General features: G+C 37.8%; 1 protein-coding gene across 2 annotated transcripts in view; it reads left to right on the plus strand.

Annotated features, from left to right (window-relative positions):
• Window positions 1-24721, plus strand: part of SLIT2 (slit guidance ligand 2) — a 373985-nt gene that overhangs the window by 277042 nt on the left and 72222 nt on the right. The window contains exons 13-22 of one of the 2 annotated variants that reach the window (XM_049630375.1): window positions 2839-2982; window positions 3095-3258; window positions 4231-4254; window positions 7814-7964; window positions 10567-10641; window positions 12435-12578; window positions 16525-16668; window positions 18224-18390; window positions 19747-19879; window positions 23777-23845. In XM_049630375.1, the coding sequence (XP_049486332.1) occupies window positions 2839-2982; window positions 3095-3258; window positions 4231-4254; window positions 7814-7964; window positions 10567-10641; window positions 12435-12578; window positions 16525-16668; window positions 18224-18390; window positions 19747-19879; window positions 23777-23845 (1215 nt within the window). The remainder of the gene's footprint in view (window positions 1-2838; window positions 2983-3094; window positions 3259-4230; window positions 4255-7813; window positions 7965-10566; window positions 10642-12434; window positions 12579-16524; window positions 16669-18223; window positions 18391-19746; window positions 19880-23776; window positions 23846-24721) is intronic. The other variant, XM_049630377.1, reaches the window with a different exon arrangement.

The raw sequence follows: 24721 nt of genomic DNA on the forward strand, positions 1-24721 counted from the left end.
AAATATAGCTATCGCTTTAGTCAGGTATTGTCTATATATTACCTGCTTCTCTGTCATTCTTTTACATTCTCCTAGCACTATTCTCCTTGCCATTTACTCATAATCTCTTGCTATCACTGGCCTGCTCAGTACCAACACTGAAAATAGCACCTTCTCTCCCCTTCCACACACACTTACTGGTCGTTGATGTAACAAACAGGTTAATAAACCACGGGATCTGTATGGAGATAAATCTTACTTAAAAAGCTATCTTTGTCCCTCAGCCTAATATTTTGTCCCTAGCTCAAGGCCCATCCTTAAGCCTGCCAGGACTAAAGCAACACGATTATCTCTTTATGGCTCACTGAGAACTTGGTTAAGCATCTTAGATTTGCTTGAACAGATGAAAAGAAGTAAGTGAAAGGAACAGAAGGAAGTAGTGTCTAACTCTTTCTTTCTCCTAATTTTCAGACCACATAATTTAAAGTAAGTACAAAATGCTCAAAACAGGCACCTTTTCCAATTGTCTTCCAGGCTCCCTACTTTGTCCTTCTCCTTACTTCTGCTCTCTGACTCCTTCATTTGGCTGACAGATTGGAGAACACAGTAGGTGTGACCTGTGTTGTGGCACAGAGTAGAGAAATGGGATTATCAGTCCACACCTCAGACTAGTTCCTAAGCTTCTAAGAAAGCATTATGAGGACCACAGAGAAGGCCAAAATGTCAGGTCCTAAAGGGAGGTAAAAAAGAGGAGGAAAGAGAATCACCACAGGGAAGTCATAGCTTTGCAAGTATGTGGAATCCCTACAAATGCAAGTAAAACAGAGGTGCCGGCTCAGCTGGTGAAGCATCCAACTCTTTAATATTGGCTCAGGTCATGATCTCACAGTTCATGGGATTGAGACCTATGTTGGGTTCTGGGCTGACAGTGTGGAGCCTGCTTGGGATTCTCTCTCTCCCTCTACCTCTCTGCCTCTCCCCAGCTCATGCTCGCTCTCTCTCTCTCTCTCAAAAATAAATAAATTTTAAAAAAGCAAGTAAAACAGAAATACCCTATGTTAATTAGAGATTCTTATGACCAAAAGAGAAACCATTTTCAGTATATTAAATAAGGCATACAAACCCAAACCACAGAGCACATATATTTTGAGCTACTAAATATTTGTTTAAGTATCAAAGCACTAAAGTAAATGCTAATAGAGAAAAAAATATCAAAAAAAAAAATTCTCTGCTCATGGAGGGCAAATAAGTAGGCCTGCGTAAAGTAGGTGCCAAGACTAAATAGCACTGAACAGCTTGCTTGGGAACCCAGAGGAAGGAATACTTTAGTTGGATGGAAGGCATGCTCTGGAAAAGGCAAGCTTCCCGTGAGGCCATAATAGGCCACAGGGTTGAAGAAAGTGGAAGGCGGGGCAAGTATATTCCCAAAGGGAGTCCAACATGAATAAAAGCTGAGACATGATCTCATATACCCTACGAGAAAGGCGTTTGTCAAAGTATGATTTGTGAACCACAGTTTCACAGAACATTGATGTCGAATATTGAGAACATGTTGAAAAAAAAAATGAGTGTGTAGGATATTGTGTTAAACTAACTTAAGTGGATGTTTATAATGCAGGACTAGGGCCTTTAATATGCTTATGAACCGTGTCACTCTCCAAGAGGGCTATAAAGTATTAATTCAACAACAGGTACTTATGGAGCACTTTAGTATGTGCTCAGCACGGGAGAAGCATTAGGGAGCTAAACCGACAAATACGCCTGCTGTGTGGAGGCAACATGCAAATGACAGCAATGAAGTGAGAAGTAAATCAGGGGCGCCCGGGTGGCTCAGTCGGTTGAGCATCCAAGGCTTGATTTCGGCTCAGGTCATGACCTCACGGTTCATGAGATAGAGCTCTGCATTGGGCTCTACACTGACAGCACAGAGCCTGCTTGGGATTCTCCTCTCTCTCCTCTCTCTCCTCTCTCTCTGTCCCTCCCCTGCTCTCTCTGTCTCTCTGTGTCAAAATAAATAAATAAACATTAAAAAAATAATGTAACAAGTAAATCATATACAACAGAAAGAAATACACACTTAGGAAAACAGAAAAAAAAAAGATCATAGTAAAGAAATCAAGTGTGTTAGAGGTTGAGGAAGGGCAAACGCAGGGGATGGTATTAAAGAGAGTGGTCAGGGTAGGCTGAATTGAGAAGGTAAGATTGGACCAGACTCAAAGAAGCAGAGTAGTCAGACAACAGGGAAAAGAACATTCCAAGCTGACATCCCTACATGGAGACCTGTGTGGCTGTTGCTGAAGCAGCTGGGGGAAAGAACGTGGAGGTCACAGAGTCAGAAGGGGGCGCTAACGGTCCTATTGCGCCTTAAGGGAATTTGTCAGGACTTTGGTTTCCCTAAGAGCAGTTTGAGAGTTGTTGCCTGGCTTTGAAAGGAAAGTGATCTGTGTTTTAAAAGGCTCACTCTGGCTTCTGTTTTGAAAGTAGACGGAACTTCTTCACAGAGCAGCTAGAAAGACTACTGTTTTATGACGGGTTTTTTTTATGGCATCCTTGACTTCAGAAGTTGGCTCTGCTTTGTCTACTGCACTACCCTTCCACCTTCCAGAGAATATGTTTCATTATTTCTTCTGAATAAATGTATGAGTGCCACTAGATTTATTAAACTGCATGCCCTTTGCTTTATCTGCTATAACCCCAAATCTTCCACCTGTGGTACCTAAATTATTACAGTTAAAATGTTAATGTTGAGGTTCAGAAAAATGTATTTGTTGATTTCTTGTATTTCTCAAGAAGGACAGAATCTTGAAGGTGGGTTAAGAAGATGCTGCACTTTAATTCTGCAACTATTTGATCAAACAGATTATTGAATGCCAACAAGATAAACTGCCTTCGGGTAGATGCTTTTCAGGATCTGCACAACTTGAACCTTCTCTCCTTGTATGACAACAAGCTTCAGACCATTGCCAAGGGGACCTTTTCACCTCTCCGGGCCATTCAAACCATGTATGTATCTATGGCTTGGATCAACTATGGTGACTGGTGTCTTCACTATGGATTTGAGAGTTGAGTTCATTGCAAGTCGAGTATAAAAGTGTTCTGTATGTGTTTCTGAAAGGCATTTGGCCCAGAACCCCTTTATTTGTGACTGCCATCTCAAGTGGCTGGCGGATTATCTCCATGTCAACCCCATCGAGACCAGTGGTGCCCGCTGCACCAGCCCCCGGCGTCTGGCAAACAAAAGAATAGGACAAATCAAAAGCAAGAAATTCCGTTGTTCAGGTAATTTCTTACTTCATGTGACATTTCACCTATGTTACCAAAAACAGTGGTTATGGAGACCTAGAGACAGCTGGTTATCAGATCAATTATCAAACATTGTAGAATAGAGTTCTTTTACTTCTGTCCACAAAGAACCAAATAAAGAGAGCTGTAGACACAATTCATATAGCCCTCCTATATGTAATATTTTTAACACTATATCCAGCATAACAAATAGGCTACCAGCCAAGAAAAAAGATGCCTGGATACTTCATGCTGTATTTTTAGAATTTGAACTTTTAGCAAACTCAGAATACTTTTCAAGTCTGTTAAGTTGTATGTTTGTTGGATTATTCTCCATTGAAAAACTTTAGGTAATCAACCATGTTCTCATTTCTTCAGAAAGGGAACTGAGATTTAGTTAGGTGATTTGCTCAGGCTCAGAATTAGGGGGAAAGATTTCCCTATCCCTTGCTTCTCGCACCAAATGTGTTTTCTTATTTTTCATCCTCTTATTTCAAATAGGATTCTGAGAATAATTTTTTTTTTTCCAAAAGGCCATCTTTTAGCATTTGGGGAATATCATACTTATTTATAAAAAACTAAATGTAGATACATTGTATTACCATTAAATAAAAGACCTACTGCATTGACATTTACTATTTGCTTTGGACTAATCTTTTCTGTTTTCTTACGATAAAACACATTCTGAATGTTTTGGGTAGTATGTTATCTGACTATTGCAGGGGTATTTCACATTCGGCAGTTAATTCATACTAAAAAGCTAATATCAAAACAAAGCTATTTATTGTCCTTGGTTCTAGATACATTTACTACTCCCTGTACATTATTATATCTCAGCCACTGCTGTGAATAGAATTCACTTAATTATCTATAGTGCCTTTAGTCCATTCTTAATCTAATATAACTCCTATCTCTGCTTGCTGACATTCAGGTGCATCTTCTATTTTTTTTTTCTCTTTTTTTATTTAGCTAAAGAACAGTATTTCATTCCAGGTAGGTTTTGCTCGGTAGTAGGACTAACCACAGATACCCTTTCCTCACCTTATAAAATATAGCTTCTGAAACTTTGATGTGCATGCGTTTGAAAGTACAGTGGGTACTCTGTAGATAGATTTACTTCTGCATAGATCACTTGTAGCTGTTTCCTGAAAACCTGACCTTTGCATGCAGCTTCTGATGTTAAACTTATATATTATTAAACTCCCATCTTTTTTTTTTTTCTCTCTCACTTTGGCACATTATCTAAAATTTCTCACAGTACCTAAAACGTTTGAACCTGTAGCCTTCTACTTAAATCATTTTCTCTCCTTATGTTGTATATCTGATCTTTCAACCTGTTTTTAAAATGTAGCTTATTGAGCTGGTTTTAAAGACAGAGACCTTTCTGTTGTCAAAGAACTAGTTCTACATGAAATCAGTTACCAACACATAGAATGAATTCTCTTTCCAACCATGAGATTTACTTTTTTGATGTAACTATACTAAAAATGTATGCCTTACTTTTTGTTTTATTTGGCTTACTGATGCTTCACTTTTTATACAAAAACAGCAACTTCCTGCTTGCTTACATACAGTTATATGTTGTTTGTGACTTAACAAAACTTAACAAACTTCTTATATACCTGGAGTGACAATATAACTCCACAAAAACAATATTGACATGCATCCTGAAAGCATCAGGTGTTCATAGGCACGAAGTGCCTTGAATAATTTAAGCATATGAATGGAATGTGTTTTAGAAAAGTAATTGAAATGTTTTACCACTACAATCTCAACACTGTCAAGGCTGATGATTCTGGAACTAGCTCTTTGAAATATGTTTCTTCACTTCTTTTTTCCTTGCCTGCCAACTGTGTAAAATGCCTCTTGACTTGTTTGTTTTAGACCATTATATAAAAATATGTGTTAGTAATTAATTGGCTACATTTACCATCTCCTGGGGATATTCTAGACAATTATATATTTTAACACCTACCAATAAGAAGATTATTTATACAGTGTTAGTATGCAAAAACCATACTGATTTTTTAAAGGAGAGTACTGGGTTAGGTTTGGTCTTTATTTTAAAGAGATATGTGTTATTTACCTTTATTGAATTATAATTTGAATAATTTTGTTCATTTAATGGATTTTGTTTTATTACTTATTTTGAGCTTGAGTGATCAATAGTATTTTACATATTACACTGGCTACATAAGACATAACATGGTGGAAAGAACAGTTGATTGGCCTTCATTGGCAATCTTTAAAATTCATTATTTTTACCTCACTATTAAGCAGAAAGTCATCTGATAGCTATTACTTACCCAGAAAAAGCCATATTCTAAACACCAGAACACCTATAGGATAAAACATTAATATTGCTTAAATCCTCAAATTCTGCCAATTAATATAATTGTTACTGAATTCTTCAATTAATTACATTTAACTCTACTTTATTAATAATTTAGAAATTAATATTTCTGGATCACCAATTAAAGACCCAAAGTCAGATTGTTTTCATAAATTCTGATACAGTTTTGCCCATTTACTGACAGCGGTCAAAATATGCTTTCTTGGAAATACATTTTATATGTGATACCATAGCTTCATTTTCAATTTCTGTTAATTCAATTTGCATTAAAGCAATAATAATAGAAGTCAGGACTCAGAAGGTTTCTTTGAGCCTTTTCTCCCTCTTTTTTTTCTTATAGATTTCAATTAAAATTTTATCCTACCTAATAAACAGTCTCCATAAAAGAAACAACATTGTCATTGCGTGGAATGCAGATTATTTTAAATGTAAGAAACCCAGAGTACCTGTCATGTAGACCTTGTTGCCAGTGTTTCTTCATTTCACTTTTAAAACGAAAGCCTAAACTGCATTACAAAAGTTCCTCAATAAATACCTTGGCATTCATTGCCAAATCTAATGAAATGATTATATTCAGCTTTGCAATCTGATGAGATTTTCATTTCATTTCCACTAAGTGACGTTATTTATAAGTTGGAAAAATCATTAAAAAGCATGTAAGCCACCACCTAAGGATTAATCCAGATGGATTTGTTTGTAAAGATCTCCATGATTCGTTTTTCACTTCAGTTTGCTTGTTTACCTGCCTACCGTCATTCTATATGGCATTCTAGATACTATAGTGATAACTCAAAAGAAAATCTATCTTGCAGAGAGTTCATCATTTAAAGGAATCGACAAGAACCTAACTTGTGCTGTGCATCTTGTATGCCATTGCTTTTCCCGTAAGACCACTGTGCTTCAAAAAATTACTACAAAAGCTTGCAAAGCATGACGATTGCTGTCATACTATGCCTTTCCCCTCCAATTGCCATAGCAAGGAAAGAAGGAGGAGACCTTAGCTAGTTTTATGTATGTGTTTATTAATCTTAATCGGGATTACTCTTTCTTTCCTTCTTGGTGATTTTTACTTTTGCAGGAATTCACCATTTTGGCTGTAAGTAAAAGTGTCTGATCTGAAACACAATGTCCTCCCTTTTCAATCCTGATGTACCTTCTTCTAGTCTCGGTCTTTTGCGCCTTTTTTCCGCCCCCCAAGAAGAAACCACAGATCTTTTGAGCTTCTCTGTTGTCCTTGTAGCTCACCTTCAACTTCTTCCTGGATGTTGTTCCCGAAAGCTGTTGTTTCCATTCTGCAGTTCTGAGGAACAATGGAGGCACCTTTCAGTGTAGCCCCCTTCTTTGTGTTTCCAGGAAATCTTCGGTAGTAATACTCTTACTATGGTCATAAACATTCTGCGGGAAGAATGCATGTCATGTAAACAGTATTACGTTTCCAGAACGTCTGTAGCTTTTTCTCCTGCTTCCCTTCATCTTTCCTCTCGGTCTTACCCTTGGCCTAGTGGATGGTGTAGTGATTATGTAGCGAGATTTTCTGTTGTGCTTGATCTAACCATGTGGTTGCCAGGTATGAGTAAAACATGGTTCCGTCAAGCACCATGGAACGTCACGCAGCTTTCTACAGCATGACAAGCTGCTGAGGCTCAAATCAGGATTTACTGGTCTCTTTTTATAAAATCAAAATGAAAAAAGAGGGCTTTTTAGGCATTTCTGAAGATTATGTGAGAGGGAGAGAATACTAAAAGACCATAGAAAATTTAAAAACCTGAGTACATCTATTTGCCTTGAAAGCCCTAATTTAAAATGATATATAGGAACATGTTTATTCCTGGATACATTTTAAATTCTCGACTCAGAGAAAAAAAATAAACTTTTTAACAATTAATAGCCATTGTATGATTAGCTGTCAAATAGGCTAGAATGGCTCATAACTGGATCAGCAGAAAGTACAGCTGTGAAAAGCTCATCTCTATTAATGTTTTCCTGTCCTGTGAATCTGGTTACTTTTTTTTCCAGCAAATTCCAAGCCCTTGTTTTAACCCTCTCCTGACATCCATTGACCAAAAATTCCCCAAGTTGTCTCCCTGCTGCATAATCTATAGTTATCTTACTATTTTTCTTCCTACAAATTAATGAATATTCTAACCTTTAGACTAAGTATCTTTTTTTTTTTTTTCTTTTGGCTTGAATCCTCAATAGGTACAGAAGATTATCGATCAAAATTAAGTGGGGACTGCTTTGCAGATTTGGCTTGCCCTGAGAAGTGCCGCTGTGAAGGGACCACGGTAGATTGTTCCAATCAGAAACTCACCAAAATCCCAGACCACATTCCCCAGTACACCGCAGAGCTGTGAGTTCATCTCCTAACAAAATCCAGGTTGGGAGGGAGGAATGAAAGCATCGAAGCAATGGAATTTTTGTCTTGCTCTTTTATTCTTGATGATTGGATTGATTTTAATGAACACGCATGGCCGTAACTCTTCTTTGTACAAAGATAGATTAGAGGCTATCTGACTTCATCTTTCTGGTCCAAGATACGACTCCAGAAGTTAATTTACTTCTCAAAAATTCAGTTAGCTCTTGATAATGCTAAGAATAAGAGCATTCATCTGATATTTATTTCTTGGGTATTATTTATGCCCATACCCATTTCTAAAAATGTAATAGATTTCTAAGGGATATAGTCTTTCACAGCAACCAAATAAAGTACTTTGAGAGTCACCGTTTTGAATCTCTGTACATTATGAATTAAAGCAGAGAGCCTTTATCCGCTTTATTACTTCACGGACCTGAAGGTGGAAGGATTCAGTGATTATCAAGTATTACAGCACAGCGGGTAGGTTTTGTTTTTCCTGAGTAATGGATAGCATAGCAGAAACACAAAAGAATAGTGAGATTAGATTTATATTTATAACCCTAACAAGGGCCTAGCACATACTAGGTGTTAAAATATGTTTGTTGAATCATCTATAGATTCTGTGCCATGTAAGGTTTGCCTTTAGTGACGTTATTTATAAAACTAATGCTAGTGTTCTAAAAATTGAAGAAAAACCTGGTGACACCTCATTGTTTTCGGAACATCTTAGCAACGTTTATGTATAGCACCATCTGGTATTTGCCAGTTACTTCTTTGCAAAGTCAGTTGTCCTTTTCTGCATGCATAACCCTTTTGTCTTCAACTACATTGTAGCTCCTTGATGACAGGGATTGTGTTTTATGGTTTATCTCCCACCATGCCTATATTCGCGCCTGTTACTTAATGAATTCTAAGCAATTTGAGTAATTTCAAATAATGTAATGCTTTCAAAAGGATGACAGAAACTACCCGAGGCTGTAGTGATACTTTTTTTTTTTAATTCCTGTTACTTTTTGAATCTATTTCATAGCTCCAGGATTTTTTGAAATGTGTGAAAAACATGCAGTAAAAGGCCTGAACTCTATTTTATGGTCACGTAGGGAGTTGTGTGTATTGCCAATATTATTACAAACAATAATTCAAATTATATCTTCCTGCATGATAACAGCCTAAATAGGCTTACTTGTCAATTAAGAATTGCAACACTAACATCTAATTTATTATTCGGCAAAGTTTTTGTGTGTTTTAAGAAATTAGGAGCTTTTTAAATTATACATTTAAAAATCAGTACTGGGAAGAAAAGATTTTCAAATTATGTATCCAGTAGGGGACTTCTATCCAGAATATATAAAGAGCTATTACAACTCAACAATAAAAAAGGTATATTACCCAATTTAAAAGTGCTCAAATTATTTGTGTGCACATTTCTCTAAAAAAGAAATACAAATGACCAATAAGCACCTAAAAAAATGCTTTGTATCATGAAGCATTAGGGAACCATAAATCAAAACCACAGTGAGGTAACACATCCCCTAGAATGGCCATAAAAGCAAAAAAAGACAATAACAGGTGAGAGAAATTGGACCCCTCATGCATTGCTGGGGGAATATAAAATGACACAGCATCTTTGGAAAACAGTTTGGCTATTCATCAAATTGTTAAATATAGTTTTACTATGTAACCCAGCAATTTCACATCAGTGTAAATATCCAAAGAAATCAAAAACATGTATCTACACAAAAACTTCTACCCCAATGTTGGTAGCAGCACTATTCATGATAATCAAAAAAAGTAGAAACAACCCAAATATCCATCAGCTGATAATGGGATAAACAAAATTGGCATGTCCATAGACTGGAATATTATTTGGCCACAAAAAGGAATGAAGTGCTGACATACGCTAAACATGGATGAACCTTGTAAACATTGTGTAAAGTGAAAAAAGCCACACTTTTCATGAATTCATTTGTATGAAACATCCAGAATAGGAAACTCCATACAGACAGAAAGTAAATTAGTGGTTGCCAGGGACTGAGGCAGGGAGGGAAGCAAATTGAGAGTGACTTCTGATGGGTATGAGATTTCTTCTTGGTGGTGGATATATTCTGGGATTAGGCAACAAACATAGTTGCACAGATTTGTGAATACACTAAAAACCACTAAATTGTACACTGTAAAAGAGTGACTTTTATGGCATATAAACTGCATATCAAAAAATCCATTAGTAAAAAATATTTGCAGCAAGTGGTTAGAAAAAATGGTTTAAAATGCTTTTTGGGAGAAAAATCCTTTGGGGGAGGAGAGACAATAGTGGAAAAAAGTTTGACAAAGTTTGTTCTATAAATTACTGAGTGAGAGCTAGTTTTCATTTTTGATCATTGGTTTTCCTTATTATATGCTTCTTCATATTTTATTTTGATCATTGAAATTTGAGTGAAATGGGGAAAAATCAGTACTTCCACAGATTTTCTGTGGCATGTGTTCTCTATTTTACTTTGGAATAATTATTAAATGATCTTACAATTCTGTTATGAGAAATAAAATCTAATCCCTTCCTAACTGTTGGTAATGAATGTTTTGTTTCTTTTTTTCTGAGGCGTCTCAATAATAATGAATTCACAGTGTTGGAAGCTACAGGAATCTTCAAGAAACTTCCGCAGTTACGTAAAATGTAAGCCGTGCATTAGCCACCTTTTAAGATTTCTGTGGTGTTTTGTTGTGTTTTTCACATCCCTTTGCAATTTTATTCAGATTTCTTTGGAAATTGGAAACTATAAAAGGCCGGGCGAAATTTCCATACAATGACTACCTGTGACATGATTTTAGGGTAATTTCTGAGAGGAGTTTCAAGCGATGCCAACCACGTTTTCTCTAACAGAGCCCCTAGCATCTTATTTTAATTCAGACAGCTGGTTTGTTATGTGGCCACAGCAGGAATTCAGCAATCTAAGCACATTAGAAATGGGTGCGGTAATGTTTTGTAACTTCCTTTACTATTCCCTAAACCACGCTGTTATATCTCTTTCAGCACATTCATGTCAACTATTTGACTTTTTGCTTCATTAAACTTTCATTAGAAGATAGTCAAAATTAATGATTGGTAAACTGGCTTGATAGCTCATCTGTGTTACTACATATCCACAACTCATATTTTAAAATCAGTTTATCAACTCAGCAGTTTCAGTAACACTCAGACAATATTCCCCTCCCCTGAGGAGGTGGAAGGGTGGGAGGGACAGAACAGAGGTCAAGTATGTAAGGCCAATGGAACAGCCTCCATCTGAGAGGAAACATTGAAAGGAGAAAAGGAGCATTGTTCTGTTTCATATGTGTATCTGGCCCATGGTCACACTGACTTGTAAGTGGCAGAGTAGTCTACTTCCTGTGCACTTGACTCCCATATTATACTGCATCCCAAAGAGTTTCATATTATTTCATTTTTCTCCTTTTCACTGGCACTGATTGCTCTTACTTTTTATTCATACCTTTCAATTCAACACATATTTATTGAGCAACTCCTACATTCAGTGCTCTGAGAGGAATAAAACGATACATAAAAATGATCCTTGTTCTGGGAGCATTCTGGGTCTTTGAGTGAGCAATGAGAAAAGGAAAGATAGAACCTGTAGCAAGGGGTTACCTCAGTTGGATGTTTTTGCCCTCTGGGCAAGCATTGTAGTATTTTGTGTTACACAGGATATTGACAGTTAAGTTGGCTGTTTTAACACATTATTATAATAAGAAGTTTTACTGGGAACAAACCCCTATTCTGATACATTTCTTTTATTTTTTAATTTTTTTAATGTTTATTTATTTTTGAGAGAGATAGAGACAATGTGAGTGGGTTAGGGGCAGAGAGAGAGAGGGAGACACAGATCTGAAACAGGCTCCCGGCTCGGAGCTGTCAGCACAGAGCCCGACGTGGGGCTCGAACTCACGAGCTGTGAGATCATGAACTGAGCCAAGGTCGGACACTCAACCGACTGAGCCACCCAGGCGCCCCTATTCTGATACACTTCTGATGCTATCTAAATGTTCACACATTTAACCCATCTTTCTTCTCTTTACCCAATTGCCTTCTTTTAGTCATTAATTCATTCAGTAGTCTTTGGGGCATTTCTTTAAAAAGTTCCTTTTGAAGTATTGTGCTGAATATAAAGGTTTATACAACTCAATACCTGACCTCAACAATGTTAGACTTCTAGTGACCCTTGAAGATCATTTTGACGTTGATTGGGCTGGTATTTTTCACCATAGACATTCTCCCCCAATATTATCATCAGTTTGGTTCAATGGAATAGGAAGTGTGGTGTCTTTTCAGAACCTGTGGTGCTGGGCAGTGAAAAGCTTGGAAATTATGGAAGAATTTGTTTAGTAGAAGAAAATGGTCAGACATGTTGTCTCAATGCCCTTGTTGAAAGAAATAGCTTAAAATCTTGATTTCAACATTTTTTTTTAATTTAGAAACTTTAGCAACAATAAGATCACAGACATTGAAGAGGGAGCATTTGAAGGAGCATCAGGTGTAAATGAAATACTTCTCACGAGTAATCGTTTGGAAAACGTTCAGCATAAGATGTTCAGGGGATTAGAAAGCCTGAAAACTTTGTAAGTATTCTCATCTGCATTGTGATTCTTCCATCACAGAACTGTAGTTCACTGGTCATTATAAGTCCAGGTGGGGGAGTAGCTCAGACTCCTCCTCACCCTACCATCTCAACGTCTGTCTACATCTCACTCTCACAGATACACACACGCGTGTGCGCACACACACACACACACACACACACACACACACACATCCTGTGCGTGCAAACATTCCCTTCCTAGAATCCCCCAGACTTCGGTGTGTTGCTTGCAAAAGATCGAGAATGTCTCCCGATGGCTGATTCCTCAGCAAAAAAGATTGCCCTTGTTCCAGTGCTGGTGCAGATTTCCCCCCTTCCCTCGTTCTGCCTCCGAATGTTCATTCTCTTGCCTTTTCATCAAACGCCTCCATCTAACACTCGCTCTTGGCCCCAGGGGTCTAGCTTCAGAATCCAATCCAACCCCTGTGGCACAGAATAACTAACGGTTCATCGGGAAACCACCTTTGTCTGCTCCTGTAAGGTCTTAGTGAAAAAGAGACTGACTGATGGTAGGTCGTGAACCGTCTATTTCAAAGCAACACGCTAAGAGTTGTGCCTACTTGCTTGGGGGTAGGCAGGTTGGGACAAAGAAATTCGTTATGTTTCCAAAAAGTTGTTGACCAAAGAGGACAGGGATTGGATTGAATAGCAAAAACCGCACTTTATGTTCACTTGAATTTTCTACGGTGCATATATGTAGTTTTTATTCTCTCGGAAGTATATGATTATGTTTGACAAAAGTGGCAACCTAAAATTGGAAGATGTACAAATCAACACTCTGAAGCGTTTGGAGGACATGAAGGAAACTATTTGTAACCAAGAAGCAACTGATGGTGATCACAGTGGAGAGAGGTCCACACTCTACTGTCTCTCCTAAACTGTCACCCTGTCCCTCAGAGCCACAACCAGAAGGGTGGATACTTGAGGACATCCCTTGCCTGCTCTTTATCTGGCGCAGAGGGAGAAGACCATTTCCCCAGCCGGCGTGGATGTGTTCCTAGCATCCTGAATTCAAGTCCTACTGAAAATGTCTGCCCATGAGTGTAGACGTTTGCTCCTGAGCCTCCCAGGAATAGAGTGAAACCTAACATCCAGCAGGGCTAGCCTGCAGCCCTCCCACAGACTAACTTGAGCCCCTTCAAAACGTTATGCAAATAGTCTTTTAGCCTTTTTATGGAGGAGATACCGAGGAGAGGGTAGAGGAGAGCAGAGAAAATACACCACAGGCGGCTGCATCTGTTCCTGCCCCCACCTCCCTCGGCCAGGCTGCTTCAGGCAACTCTGCAAAACACGAATCCTACAAGCAGAAGCATCTTTTGTTGGAAGATAGTTGAGTGACTGCTTGTTACTGGCACCTTCTTGAAGAGGCAGCGTGGGGGTTGGGCAGAGGAGGGGAAGGGGGTGAGGAAGGAGTCTGTATCCCGCCTACATCAGTCTGCCTTGGGCTGCCATAGCACGATACCTCAGACTGATGACTTAAGCCACAGAAATTTGTTTTCTCACAGTTCTGGAGCCTAGAGGTCCAAGATCAAGGTGCTGAGAGGGTTGGTTTCTAGTGAGATTTCTTTCTTGACTTGTAGTTGAAACCTTCTCCTTCTACTCTTACGTGCACTTTCCTCTGTGTACAGAGAGAGAATGCTGTGGTGTCCCTTCCTCTTTGTATAAGGACACCAGTCCTAAAAGATTAGAGTCCCACCCTCAGGACCTCATTTAACTTTAATTACCTCCATCAAGACCCTGTCTCCAGATATGGTCACATTGGGGCTCAGGACTCCGACCTATGAATTTTGGAACACATAGTCAAGTTCATAACACCATCCCAAGCAGCTTATTCCAGTGTTTTCTTCTGACCAGTTTCTTTCGCAGGACTCTCCCTGAGACAAGTCCTCTAAATTCACTTTCTCCTTCATTATATTTCTAGCGATGTTTTTGTGCCCCAGATGTTTGGGCACAAACAGATGTGAGTGGCTCTGTCTTTAACCCACTCTGCCACACAAGAATACTAGAGTATTTTAGAGCCAAGCTCAGTATTCAAAGGACGAAAGTAGGTTTGTCTGGACATATGTATTTCTCTAAGTGATATCTTTGGGCTTGGGACTATAAAGATTTTGACAAGACACCCCCATTATCCCTAGACTTCTTAACTCTTTGAGACTAATAAACCTCTTAATAATATGTGCACAGATTTCAGTGTGTCTTTGAATATTTGACATTGCAGCCAAAATGTGGTACATATGTGCACTTATGGATTTTTCTAGTAACAGGGAGCAAAACTTTTCTTTAGCTTCTCCCAGGGGTCCATGACTCCACCAAGATTAAGACCAGATACTCTTTATTACTTTATGGAAAATGACAGTGTGGATAGAAATACCTCTCTGTTGTGTATTTGTTTCCTAACGTAAAATTATTCCTTGACAAGGCAGCATCCTTTCTCCCTATATGTGACTTAACAGAATGCGAAAGTTGATAGTTCTTATGTATTTCTTAGAGCAACCTAGAATTTTAAAGGAACACTTTGTGGGGCGCCTGGGTGGCTTGGTCGGTTAAGCGTCCGACTTCGGCTCAAGTCATGATCTCACGGTCCGTGAGTTCGAGCCCCGCGTCGGGCTCTGTGCTGACAGCTCAGAGCCTGGGGCCTGTTTCAGATTCTGTGTCTCCCTCTCTCTCTGCCCCTCCCCTGTTCATGCTCTGTCTCTCTCTGTCTCAAAAATAAATCAACGTTAAAAAAAAATTTTTAAAAATAAAAAATAAAAAAAAAAATGAACACTTTGTTATTCACTTATTTTTGCCTCTTTTTTTTTTTTTTTAACATACTGCAATCTTCTAGGAAGGTGCTCAACACATGCCTTGAAAAGTAAAATAACCTCAGCAATTCTGAATAAGATTCATGGCCACTATTCATTTTCACAGGCTTTTTAAGACATTTTTCATTCCTTCTCGAAGCTCCACAAATAAACAGTTTGGCAAAGAATTGAGAATGGAGCCAAAACTTCAGCAGTGACAAGGAAAAGACATCAGTGTTAATCCTATTAATGGCAGTTGCTAAAAATTTAAAGAGGTCAGGATTCTTTCAAGAGAAGCCGGATGGAGGCACCCTGAAGTCTCAGAGTGTCTGACTCTTCATTTTGCTCAGGCTGTGATCTCACAGTCCATGAGTTCTAGCCCCACATCGGGCCATGCACTGAGCGTGCAGAGCCTGCTTGGGATCCTTTCTCTCTCCCTGTCTCTCTGTTCCTTCCCTGCTTGTGATTGCTCTCTCTCTCCAAATAAATAAATAAACTTAAAAAAAAAGAGAAAGAGAGAGAGAGAGAAGCAGATTTAAACTTCATTGTGAGCAACTGGGATCTGTTAACTCTTGCCTCTTTTTAAGTTCCAAACTTTAAAATGATAAAATAATTTTCATAAATAAAATAACGTGGGCAAGATCCTCAGGTGCTCAGTCTAGTTTGGGTTCCCCAGCCTATGCTGACACTGACTTGGCATCTAAGTCCTTGAGATGCTCTCAGTTCCCCATCTGCTGTGTGTGACTATTGATTCTTTTCTGCTTCCTTTCTGTTAAACCTCAGATGTAATGCTACCGTGAATACACAAATCACAGGCCTTCAAGGGCTCAGAGAGCTGTAGGTGAATTAGGACATTATGTAAGCAGGCAAACATAATTATAGCATCAGAGGAAGACATTCTACCCTCATCAGATGGGGCTGTGAGTCCACGTGAGGCTCACCCGTGCTTTTTTGTAGCTGAGTGCAATCATTGCAAACTAAGCATTTTTTGGTATATATCCACAGCAATTCCTAATGACAAGAGATCACTCAGAAAACAGTAATGAATGCCACACATTTGCAGAGGGGTTATTTGGATCCTCAGATGGGCAAAACTGATTGCTTGATGCTTTCTCTCCATAACAATGTTCTCCTTTCCCTCAGGATGTTGAGAAGTAATCGCATAAGCTGTGTTGGCAATGACAGTTTCATAGGACTGAGTTCTGTGCGTTTGCTTTCTTTATATGATAATCAAATCACTACCATTGCACCAGGGGCATTTGATACTCTGCATTCTTTATCTACTCTGTAAGTATGAAAGATCTTCTTCATTTCTGTATTACTGAGCCAATGTATATTTGTTCCTTTTATTAATAGCATTTTAATACATTATTAGGCTTTTCACAAAAATGGGATCAAGGGTTTAGTGTTCAACAAATTTGTATGTTAAATTTATGTTAATTTTTCTAAAAATATTACCTACCCTCTCATATTAAAATTTAACAAAATTTATAATATTTTCAATTATTTTTTTATAATAATGTGATGTGACTTGATTTATAAATTTTAATCTTATAACTTGATTGCACTGCAAATCACAGAAATGTAGTAGATTTCCCCAGTGTTCTCACGTCAGAGTCTTTTCGGTGTAAATACCATAAAAACAGAGCTGATAGGGTTATTGCCAACAAACTATGCTCAAAAGGATCATTCACAGTGACAGGAGCGACATTAGGATGGCCAGACCAACAACAGAGACTGTTCACTGGAGGGCATTTACAGTGATATTAGGAAAATATTGAAGAAATAGGTTGAGCCTGTCCAAGAGGATATTTTATGTAGACAGTTAGAAAATAAAGAATATTTGTAGGTCCATAGATAGAACTCAGAAGGTGTTGTTTTAAAAAAAGAAACAAACAAAACCCTCTAAACAATGTATTTTAGTTCTCTTATATGTCATCATCTAAAGAGCAGTATTTGAAATAATAAATCTTATAACAGATTTGATTTCCTAGTGATGGTGGCATCTAAATATACTAATCTAACTGGAAAGGTAGTTAGAAAGGAAAAACAAAACAGAAAACATGTTCAACATAGCTCGAGTCACTGCAGAAATAATTTGAGGGAAGCATCCATCCATCAGTAAAGTACTTAATCCTCTTTCTACATAAAATGTGACACTTTACATCGAGTGACTAATTTGTGCATGTTAAAGATGGCATGTTTATAAATAATAAGGTTGTCAATAGGTTTGTGCTGAAGTGGTGAGATGCCAAAAGTATTGAGATTTGTAGAAGGAAATTCATTTTTATAACTGGCATTTAATCAACTCAGCTGTCAGTTTAGATGGGAAACCTATTCTCTGGAGCAAATAAGGGATGGAAATCTTGAAATGATAAATTAATAAAATAGCTGTTGTCAGGTTAAACTCAATAATATAAGGTAATCAGCCTCCATCTTTATATTAAATTACTGCATTATCAGTGCAGGGAAGTTTGACAGCAAATCAGATCTCTGACGAGTTTAAATTCTCTCTAAATGAGATATCTATCAGGATCCCCTGCATAAACCTCCGAATTGCTTACTTTGCTTTATTTTCTCCGTGAAATTATTTGAAGATTCTTATTTGAAAGTGTTGTTATTTTTCAAGTTCCAAGCAAACATTTTAGCCAAAAAAATGCATCCCACATGTTGCTTGTGATTGAGTATGAATGGGGGATGGGGGTGAGGGGTGGTTAATACGAAGGATCAGAAGGCATCATTCCAGCAGAAATAGTGTGGGAAAGATGGTCGCATGGGGTTTTGAGAGGTAAGAAAATGACCCCCTGAACTCATCCCTGCATTGTTTGCATGCGGCTCTTAGAAACCTGTTGGCCAATCCGTTTAACTGTAACTGCTACCTGGCTTGGCTTGGGGAATGGCTCAGGAAGAAAAGGATCGTAACCGGAAATCCTCGATGTCAAAAACCATATTTCCTCAAAGAAATCCCCATCCAGGATGTTGCCATTCAAGACTTCACGTGTGATGATGGTAAGAAAACCTTGCTAAATCTTTTGTTACCAAGCATTCAAATGACTGGTCCAACGCTAGGGGACACAAACAGATAGTTTGGGGCATTTCTTTTCTTTTCTTTTTTTTCTTTTCTTTTCTTTTCTTTTCTTTTCTTTTCTTTTCTTTTGTTTTAGAAACAGGGCACATACTTTCTCAGACTGTGCTTTCACCTCTGAGTCTACTTGCTTTGTGTTTCTGAATGTTTTATTTAAATTGTCCAGTTTTCAACTTGTAGTTGGTACTGTTTATATAGCTTCATTTTAACTTTTCTTTATCATTCTAAGCATCTCTTTTAGTAACTGTCATTTGCAAAGGAGAAAAGCAATTGACTTAACAGAAATTCTAGGGGCGCCTGGGCGGCTCAGTTGATTGAGCATCCGACTTCGGTTCACGTCATGATCTCACAGGTCATGAGTTCAAGCCCCGCATCAGGCTCTGTCCTAACAGCTCGGAGGCTGGAGCCTGCTTCACACTGTGTCTCCCACTCTCTCTGCCCCTCCCCCACTTGCACTCTGTCGAGCTCTCTCTCCCCCAAAAAATAAATAAATAAAATAAATTCTAGTAAATCTAACAAAAATAATAGTTTTCGCTTTTTAAAGCTCTGGATGTATCATCATATTTGATTCTCACAATAGCCACATAAGGTAGGTAGAGCAGGTTCTGTTATTACTACCAGTAAGTAGAGAGCCCCTTTGAGCCTTATATTTTAAAATGAGGGCCTTGAGGCGCCTGGGTGGCTCAGTCAGTTGAGCATCCGACTTTGGCTCAGGTCACAATCTCACAGTTCATGAATTCGAGCCCCACATCAGGCTCTGTGCTGACAGCTCAGATTCTGGAGCCTGCTTCAGATTCTGTGTCTCCCTCTCTCTCTGCCCCTCCCCTGCTCACACTCTCTCTCTGTCTCTTTCAAAAATAAATAAACATTTAAAAAACATTAAAAAACGTAAAAAACATTTACATTTTCTGCTAAACATTTTTATCCCTCTGTGTTTCTTCATGTCTGTGTCCTTATGACTCCTCCATAATTCAGTTTACATTTCTATATTCTAATTAAAAGTATAATTTGTATAAATAACTGAGCAGAGAAAATTACTGTTATGATTGTATGGATAATATAAATTGTGAATTATTTTCGGGAATCCTGCCCTAGGCAATCTGAAAACAGTGCTGTATAAAACGTATGGTACCAGTTTGTAAATACTCAATGCCCTGTATGTGTATAAGCGATCACATGGCTCAAGATTCTTGTGTTTGTTAAGCTAAAAGCATAACATCGCTTCTGTCATTTTCAAAGCCACAAATCTGGGCTTTCCTGTATTTCTTTCGGCAATTTAGGAAATGATGACAATAGCTGTTCTCCACTGTCTCGCTGCCCCACGGAATGTACATGCTTGGATACAGTCGTCCGATGTAGCAATAAGGGCTTGAAGGTCTTGCCCAAAGGTATTCCAAGAGATGTCACTGAATTGTAAGTAGAGCTTGTCTGTTTCCTTAACAATTAATATTTCAACAAGGGAAATGGAAACCAAACAAAATGGAGAGTCCCGTTTCCAAATTCCATTCTGTAGGCATTAAATAGTTTCATGTAAAACCCTAAACAGATAATATAAAAGGCAGCTTGGGGCATGTGGGTAGCTCAGTAGGTTAAGTATCCAATTCTTCTTGATTTTGCCTCAGGTCATGATCTCACAGTTTGTGAAATCAAGCCTCACATTGGGCTTCCAGCCAACAGCAAGGAGCCTGTTTAGGATTTTCTCTGCCCCTCCCCTGCACTCTCCCTCAAAATAAACAAATAAACAATTTTTTACAAAAAAGCAGTTTACATGCACTTGGGAAATTTCAGTTGTGTTTCTTTTATTCACTGCATGATTTCTCAGTGTCTATGTTATGCTAAGGTGCACTGTGACACTCCAAGAGAGGGTGGTAAAATATAAGATAACTCCAATACTCATTTGCCTGTATATCCTTTTTCTCATAGACTATCTGGCAAGACTAATGTTCTAGCAAATACACCTTAGGAAATGCTGTACTTTTAGTTGCTCTCCAGTGTCTGGGAGATTCCATAGTTTATATCGTTAATTATTCTTTACCACTGTATCTTCCCACGTGGAATTCATAAATATCTAGAATATAGAAGAAGCTAGCATAGGGGCGCCTGGGTGGCTCGGTCGGTTAAGCGTCCGACTTCGGCTCAGGTCATGATCTCACGGTCCGTGGGTTCGAGCCCCGCGTCGGGCTCTGTGCTGACAGCTCAGAGCCTGGAGCCTGTTAACAATTCTGTGTCTCCCTCTCTCTCTGACCCTCCCCCGTTCATGCTCTGTCTCTCTCTGTCTCAAAAATAAATAAACGTTAAAAAAAATAAAATAAAATAAAAAAAAAAAAAAAAAGAAGCTAGCATAATCTCTGTGTTAAAAAGAGGTACTGCCCTTTGGCCTTGAATTAGAATCCTTTTGATCATAAAAGGTATAAGGCCAATTATCCCTAACATTTTCATAACTGATTTATGACCACATATTACATGGTCAGTATACACTTATCTAGACACTAAACACCAGGCACACTTTCTTCTCTGTGTCATGTTATATATGTGGAATAGAATGAGAACAAGCTGCTTGAGTATTATGAAGCCTGAATGCTCCTTTCCATTCCATACTCTGTATATTTATGTACCATGGACAAATGCTCGATATGAATGCACTTGACTCATTTTGCCTATTTATTTCCTCTATGTGAAACTGTGTAGCAACAATGATTTAAGTTTAGTGATGGCTCAGTTGGTTGAGCATGCAATTCTTGATTTTGGCTCAGATCATGATCCCAGGGTCATGAAATGGAGCCCATGTCAGGTTCCATGCTAAAAGTGTGGAGACTACTTGAATTCTCTCTCTCTCTCTCTCTCTCTCTCTCTCTCTCTCTCTCCCACTCCCCCCCCCCCCCCCCCCCCCCCCCCAAAAAAAAAAAAAAAAAAAAAAAAAAAAAAAAAAGATTTAGGTTCTGATGTAATTTGTGCAGATATGTACCTATAATTCATATACATGAGTACGAGCGTTCTAAAAAAGCAGCTTTGATAAAGTTTTGGCAACATGGAACATACATAATGAGTTTTAAGAAGATGTCGCTTCAGTTACCAGGGAAATTATTTTCAAATCATGCACAATTCTACAAATTTGGTCCTGAATTGAACACAGAGAGAAAAAAAGAAAGAAAGAAAGAAAGAAAGAAAGAAAGAAAGAAAGAAAGAAAGAAAGAAAGAAAAGGTGTGATCTTAGCACATATATGCGGAAGGTCTCTCTTAGATTTGAAATGCTGTGAAGTGTTCAGTTTCTCTCTCTGGCCACCCATCACAGTTGTTAATTGACAATAAGCACTACTTTGTGTGTGTGTGTAATTAAATACTTAATTCTTATTTTAGTAAGTATTATTTCAGAAGATTACTCTCCATCCAGTGTTGGAAGCCAGATGCCTTTAGAGTACTCTGTATGCTCAACATTGATTCTAGGAACAGCCCAGCCAAGAACACAACACTCGGCATAAACAGATCATTTTTAACGTGGAATCCCATCTTTTTAACTGGCCCATACCTTGGTGCCTCTACCCAATGCCTAGCAAATAATTTTAAACTTATTCTTTAATTTCATTACTGAATTTCATCTGAGAAGCTACTTGATTCATATCCCGTCTCTGCCGTCCATATGTTTCTTCTGTCAGACAGTTGAATTTTCAATCTGTTTCCTTACAAAGTATTAGAAAGTAATATTTTTCTAACAAAATATGTTATAGAGATGAGGAAAATATTAACTAGTCTCTTGTGAATTCAAGTTTTACCTCCCCAAGAGCTTATTCTTAGAATCATACCAAGTTAGCGGGATCCTTCTCTACAATCACATATATGTGTGTATTAGAAAAATCTCATTGCATATTATATTAAATTATTAAAGAATTTGGCAAAAATAAGTACGTTTTATTGGACAGTTTTAAACAAATGGTATCTATTATTTTTAATCAGTTCCATGTAATTTCCCTCTTAGGTTGTTTTACATGTACACATCCATAGCACGCATTCTGAATCTTTTTAGCTTTCTGTTATGGCGTTTTCCAGAATAAAGGGAAAGTACTGAACTATATGGGATTGTGCTTCCCTCTAGTGGTACCAAGAAATACTTAGGTGGAGGACAGAAAGAGGAGTCAAAGAAGAAACACAGAGTCAGAAAATTTGAGCAAGCATAATAAGAACTCATAACATATGCCTGACTCTTGGTTACATATTTATCACATATTTTGATGAGTTGTGCCTTTTATATAACTTTTTATTTTGAACTATTTGAAACAGATTATTATCTGAGGCAATTTCTCAGCAATTTCTATATCCAGCAAAAATACTAATAACCTCAACCTTGGATCTTAAGATTTGCCACAACACTGGAGTAGGAGGTGGCCTGTGTCCAAGGTGCCACAATGGTTTGTAGGCACATCTACAGCGAGATGGCCTACGTTGCTGAAAGACATTTTTACCCTTCCTCATCTATATTCTGGGAAAAAACAGCCTTGATTGAGATGCAGTTTATTTTTCTTTTTGTGACATTATGGATAGAACTTTACACATTCATTTATTTTTATGGCTTGCTAGTTAGCCCAGAGTCAATCTATCTGCAGATTATTCTGCTGACTTTGGTCAGAAAGGGAAACTTCACATATGTGTGGTTATTTATTACTTTTACATATAGATGCTATATTGTGTCCTTGATAAAGGTGGTGGGTGATGTTCTATGAAACCTTCTAAAATTATTGTCACAAAGCAGATATACAGTGGTTAAAAACTATTTTCAAGATATCTTTAACTGAAATCTGATTACATCCAAATTCCTAAGTATCTCCTTCAAACCATCCATTGTTATTTGCTAAGTGTATGGATCCCTATTAAGGCAGTGGAGAGTGGTCTTGGCCCTCGGTGGCGAGGTTCTGTCAGTAGCGAATGCATTTCATGGTATTGTCTCCGTGTAAATACAAGCACACAGGAGGCCAAATAAATATGGTTGATTGAATGAACCTTCTTCTTGACACACAGTTGGACACATGACTCACCTCATTACATAAACCTCAAAGAACTGCACTCACCAGTATCTCCTTGGTTTTGTAATTTATGCTAAGTGATCTACAAAATAATTCTACTAGATTGGACAACTCTGCTTTTTCCCCCTTCACTTCTTTTAAATAGGAACCCCAGCTAGGAACATGATGTTTTAAAGCCAGAATTGCCAAGTGCTTTCTTGCCTCAGTTAAGAGTGAAATAGTGTCAACTATTTTATATCACACCTCTGTTCCTTTAGAAAAAACAAAAAAGATAATATTGTTTTCTTGTTTTTAGGTATCTGGATGGGAACCAATTTACACTGGTTCCTAAGGAGCTCTTTAACTACAAACATTTAACACTTATGTAAGTAATGTGTTGCGTATTTTCATCTTTGACTCCTTACTCTGTTTCATGAAAGTGGGGGTAGCAACGGGCAGAAGATCTAGTGAACCTTTCAGATGAGATAAATCATTTACAGTTAGATGCCTCCCTACTTGCTCATTGCGGTTCTGGATCACTAGCTACATCTTCATTGAATATCAATCAGGCAATGGTGCATCGTAGAGAAAGGGCCTCCTCTAATTCAAAGTACAAATGTGATAAAGCCTAAGTAGCCTAGAACTACAGAAATGCAGCAAATTTGGATACCTCGACTGATGATGAATATGGGCTATTTTATCACAAGACAAGAAGAGAAAGATAGAAAATAATGGCTTGATTCTTGACTTTAAGCAAAAGGTCATGGATAGTAATAACGTTGAAAATGCATTTTATTAGGTTTCATTTTCTTTTATAATACATTCTAAGTTAAGTTGTGGGCTTCCGGTATTCAAATTTAATTTTATAAAATTCATTTTACTTGGGCAGTATTTAGGTAGACTTGACAAAGTTGCTGATATTCTGGGCATAAATTTCAGACATGGACTTTTTTCTTTTTTCAGTTTGGTTTAATGTCCTTGTAAAATAACATCTCTCTCTTTCATTAATGTAAATGGATTTTTAAGTGGTAATACAAGACTATATTTAAATATACCAACATTTTGATCTAGTTATATGCACAATATTTTTAAAAAGATGCAATCTTACTATATATAATGTCACACTTAGAATAGCCTTGCTGGTGATTGATAAAACTTATCAAAAAAAAAAAAAATCAGCAATGGGAGTAAATTGAAATGGAAATACTTTATCTTTAATTTAAGTCCTATATGATTTTCGAGTGAATACAGCTGGCTGAGG

Source organism: Panthera uncia, chromosome B1 (assembly GCF_023721935.1).
Source record: "Panthera uncia isolate 11264 chromosome B1, Puncia_PCG_1.0, whole genome shotgun sequence".
NCBI classification, from domain to species: domain Eukaryota; kingdom Metazoa; phylum Chordata; class Mammalia; order Carnivora; family Felidae; genus Panthera; species Panthera uncia.